Source organism: Montipora foliosa, unplaced genomic scaffold (assembly GCF_036669935.1).
Source record: "Montipora foliosa isolate CH-2021 unplaced genomic scaffold, ASM3666993v2 scaffold_420, whole genome shotgun sequence".
Classification (NCBI taxonomy): Eukaryota; Metazoa; Cnidaria; class Anthozoa; order Scleractinia; family Acroporidae; genus Montipora; species Montipora foliosa.
The window spans coordinates 1,151,872-1,156,871 of NW_027179724.1; the positions used below are offsets into that span (position 1 = coordinate 1,151,872).

General features: G+C 46.1%; 2 protein-coding genes across 2 annotated transcripts in view; one reads left to right on the forward strand and one right to left on the reverse strand.

Annotated features, from left to right (window-relative positions):
* Positions 1–4,467, forward strand: part of LOC137988457 (neurogenic locus notch homolog protein 1-like) — a 25,831-nt gene extending 21,364 nt beyond the window's left edge. Inside the window, exons 4-5 of the mRNA XM_068834440.1 lie at positions 3,275–4,011; positions 4,050–4,467. Of these exons, the coding sequence (XP_068690541.1) occupies positions 3,275–4,011; positions 4,050–4,467 (1,155 nt within the window). The remainder of the gene's footprint in view (positions 1–3,274; positions 4,012–4,049) is intronic.
* Positions 1–5,000, reverse strand: part of LOC137988531 (uncharacterized) — a gene marked incomplete at its 5' end in the record, with an annotated part of 670,231 nt that overhangs the window by 367,850 nt on the left and 297,381 nt on the right. The gene's annotated exons all lie outside the window — the stretch shown is intronic.

Below are 5,000 nucleotides of genomic sequence, written 5' to 3' on the forward strand. Positions count from 1 at the left end.
ATTCAGAACTGTCTCGAGTTTATCGAGCTTACTCTTCCAATTGTCAGATTCGACCGAGACCAAACCATTGGAGAAATACAGCCCCAAAATCCGAATCTTAGGCACCCATTTTAGGCGGAAAGGAGTGGCCCCAATCGCACTCCACCTACCGAACCACATAGCCTCAGACTTGGAGGCGTTGAGCTTGGCACCCGAGCCACGTTCATACTTGTCAGTTACACCCAAGAGGCGACAGAGAGAAACCTCTTCCTTAACAAAAAATGGTCGCATCGTCGGCGTATTGAGATACCCGAAACTGAAGACCCCCGGCCCCAGGGTGCCGAAATCCCTCAATACCCTGACACTTTCTGATCTGGGTTGACAAAACCTCCGACACCAGGACATACAAGAGGGGAGACAATGTACAGCCCTGCCTCACCCCTCGCTCAAGAAGAACAGGCGCATAAAGGCGTCCATTGCAAACGATACGAGAAAAAACTGAATTATAGAAGAGCCCGACCCACCAACAAAAAGAAGGGCCGAAGCCAAAACGAGACAAAACACGCATCAGAAACTCATGATCGACACGGTCGAAAGCCTTCTCTTGGTCAAGCCTAACAAAATGCCCGCTTCGTTGGTTTTGTCAATCATATCGAGCGTGTCACGAACTAACTGTAGATTAGAGAAAATAGACCTACCTACCACCCCGCACGTTTGATCGCGGTGAACTAAGGAGCTCATCACCGGTTTCAAACGCTCCGTAATAACCTTAGAGGCCAACTTGTAATCGGTGTTCAATACGGATATCGGGCGCCAGTTCTTGCAGAGCCGCTTATCGTCCTTCTTGTACAGCAAGCGCAAGAGACCCTCACGCTGGCTCTTAGGCAAAACCCCACGGCGATAATTGTCATTCAAAACATCCACAAGAACATCACCCAGATCATCCCAGAAAGCGAGATAAAACTCGGTGGGGAGCCCATCAGAGCCAGGCGATTTTTCGATCTGAAGGCTCCCCAGAGCTTAGTGAACTCTCCCTTGCAGCTGTCGCGCCCAGCATCGGAGAGGAACATCTCCAAATCGCCAATAAGATCAGATTGCACTGGAATATCGAGCGCGTCTTTCGCGTAAAGTTTCCGACAAAATTCAGTCAGAAAAGACTCCATATCGGCCTGTGAGGACGCTTCATTACCTCTGGAGTCAATCAGTGAAGCAAATGAATTCTCCGCTCGCTTCTGCTCGAGGCGGAAAAAATAGCGGGTGGTCTTTTCACCCTCCTCAACCCACTTAGCACGAGAACGAATTTTGGCACCCACCGCCTCCCGCGTGGCGAGAGACGAGAGGGAGCTCTCAAGATCTCGAATTTCAGAAGCCTTAGAAGTATTACCACGAGCAAAAGCATTCTTAGCCGAAATCAAACGCTTGGTCAGCGAGTGCCGCTCGCGGTTAGCTTCCTTACGTTTACGTGAACTAAACCGGATACATGCAGCACGAACGATGAGTTTAAAATCATCCCACCAGATCCCAACAGTCGCAAAGTCATCCTTACGTTGTTTATGCTTGACAATTAAGATCGACATCTCACGCTTGAAGTCCTCATCGGACAAAAGAGACGAATTAAACTTCCAAACACTGCTTCTAGAGCTGGGGCTATTATCCAAGTCACGAAATCGTGTTCAGAAAAAGCACAGGGCACGACACCAGCCGAGCCGACACACTTTTAAAAACAACGCGAAACTAAAAAGCGATCGAGTTGAGAAGCCTGGCTGTAACTTGCATTCGCCCATGTGTACAAAGTCCCAAGGGGGTTTTGCTTACGCCAAATATCAAAAAAAGAACAGTCAAACAAAAAATTGCGAAACTTAGATTCACCCTACCATCAAATTTAGATGCAATCATTCGTTCACATCCATAACTTTTATAGATGTCAACGTTTCCATCCTCAACGGCACCATTACCACTGGCTTATAACCAAACCTACTGAAAAACATCTGTTACATTTTTCATGCCACCTTATACACACCAAACGTTCTATTCCCTTTAGCTTTGATCTCAGACTTCGCCGCATTTGCTCCACAAAGAAAACATTTACCCTTCGCACCAATGACATGACCCATAAATGATATCCAAAGAAAAAACATAGAAGCAATCTAGTTTGTAGGGCACTTTCACCCAAAGATACTTCTACCGCCACACTCAACACACCCAGGGACCGGTTGCTGGAAGCCTGGTTAGCTCTAACCGTTGGTTAAGAGGTATCAAAACCTATAGTTTTCCATGGTATTTAACGCCTGGTTAGCGCTAACCATGCTTCGAGACACCAGGGCCAGGATGTGTTCCCTTTGTTGTAACTTTCAATCCAGCTCTTCGCTCAATTTCGTCCATTAGTCGTAAGCACTTCAACATTCTTACTTAATCGCCTCGTTGCCACAATGTCTTCAAAACCGTTTGTCTTGTAGCTTTTCGTCGCAGTGGCAACCTAAAAAACTACCCGTTGTTCGTGCTAAACTACACGATCTCACCGCGCAACAAAATCAACCTCGGGGTTCTTACCGATGTGGCAATAACTGTTCTACATGCACTTATATTACTGACGGACAAATTAGTTACAAATTCCATGCCACTGGCGAAACAAGACATATTACGCATAACATCAACTGCAATTCAAAAAATGTCATCTACATGGTACAGTGCAATCGTTGCCTTAAAGACCCAAATCATCAAATGAGCTGAAGATACGTACGGTAGTATATTCACAATAATAATGCTTTGACGTTTAGGGTGCAAATGATGCCAGGAAGGCGAAAAATAAGCAATGTGCCGGGGAAAGAGGGGGGAGGCAATGCGCCTGACTTGACAATGTAAAGGCCAAATTATGGGTAGTTTTGTTTTGTTATTAGGGCTTGAAGCTTAAAGGCCCACCTCAACCGACCGTTTGTTTATCTTGTGGAAACTCACATTGCTTATCGTAGCGATTTTTAATTGCATGAATTTCAGATTTGGCAGGATTTTCATATATGAAACTTGTTTCGCGGCACGCAATGCCTTTCGGTTGAAGGTGGGCCTTTAACAATTTCAAAATTTTAATCCACAGCTCCCCGTTAAAACATGCGTAATATGAACTGGAAAGAGTGTCGAGTGAAAAACTTCCCTTCGCTTTGAAGTGTAAAATCGTGACAATACGGTCTAGTGCGGCACCTTACTGTAAGCCAATCATAAGCAGTGCGGCAAATGCGTTTGGGGCTTTTTTCCTATTTTACCTGGCGCATATTGATAATGATTTTGATTTCTCTTTCAGGGTCAGACACCTCTATTCTTGGGTTGCAGAGAGGGAAGCTATCAGGCCGTTTGGTATTTGTTGGTGAGCCGTGCTAACCACAAACTAGCTGACCATATGAATATGACGCCAGAAGATATCGCAAAACAAAGGCATCACCATGATATTGTGGAGTTGCTAACGCTCTGGCCACTAGTTTGTAATTCTCCCAAGGATATTCACAGTGCTATTGTGGCTCACTTTCGGGCAGTGCGTCCTAAGACGACTACTCTAAACAGATCCCAAGGCACACCGCGACAAAGAGCTAATCCTCACGGAAATAGCAATACAAGTAATGGTAAACGAAAGAGGAAAAAGACAAGGGCTGAAGAGGAAGCTTATCCAGTAATGACTTCTGTGACTACACTATCACCAGCGGCTAATAACGTCGGGACGTCTTGCGCAGCCGAGCCTAGTTTCTCGCCGAATTGCGTGCCAATGGCAAACGGGTTGCCATCTTTGGGAAGCGTTGGCATTTCGCCCGCTAATTCGGCAACGTTTCCGCCCGTTCTGGCGCCAAACTCTTTGGGCATTCAGTCACCACCGCCACCACTCGGAATCTTACGACCAGAGGACCTGGCTGATTTGGAAATCGACGGTTTGTATGAACTGGATGATATCGTTCCGTTTGATGATCCAACGGACATATCGTTGTGTGGGTTTCCACTCAACACTACCGCAGGAAACGTTGAAGTTATGGACTTCACTTCGGACTCCATGTATATACCTTAGCAAATAATGTGCCTCCGGTAAGGAGCGCCGACCTGTTAGAGTGTCAAAGACTATATTCAGTTTATAGTACGCCGGAGTTGCTGCTACAGCACCACGATTCCCGGCCTATTGTATTTCATGGCAGAACTTGTAGCTCAGCGCAGAAGGCGCCTCCTACGCCTTCACAGTTGGCCTCGTACCAGGCCCTCGCGAACTCCAACATGTACTTGGGTGGCGGAAACTTAATGCAATCAAGAAAAGACTATCAAAACAATGACTATGCATTGCACCAGCCATTGCAGTTACAAAACCAACCTTACATCAGAAAGCTGTCGCCTGTGAGCACTTTCCTTCGTGGGTATGACTGTGTCTCGCCTCAAAAGCCTCTATCATTCTTCACCACCCCCCCACCCCCCGACTCTCCGGGCCAGTGGACATCATCATCGTCATCTTCACCCTGCTGAGCACTCTTTCAGTAATAATGAGAGTCGTCAAGTAAGCCCTGAGTATGGTTGTGTTTTATAAAGTAATAGTCAGAGTCGTGTAACATTTTACCAGTTTATTTATTTTACACGATTTTTGTGTTTGAATCCAGGCTAGTGACAAAAGCGTCACTTGGTACAATGCTCACAAATGTGATCAAGACACTTTCTTTCACGGATGTGTGACCTGTAACTGCTTCATTGTAGCGCTGATTAAATAGTTTGCTTCTTTTTCGGGAACAGTTTTAGGGCAAATTGTTAAAATGTGACCATACATTCTCGAGTTTTTATGCTTGTCGTTAGTGGATTAGCCAAAGAATAAATTTCAGGGTAACTTATTCTTAATCTTATCTCGTCTTTCAGTAATGCACCAGTCTACGTAAACCACGGCCCCCCGACCCCCGGGACATAGCAGGGGATGTAACATTCCTACAGTGTTACATTTCGACTTTTACCCCGGCCCTCGGGGGAATCTGGACTGTTACTATCCCCGCCCCTGGGGCCCCAGTCAGCAA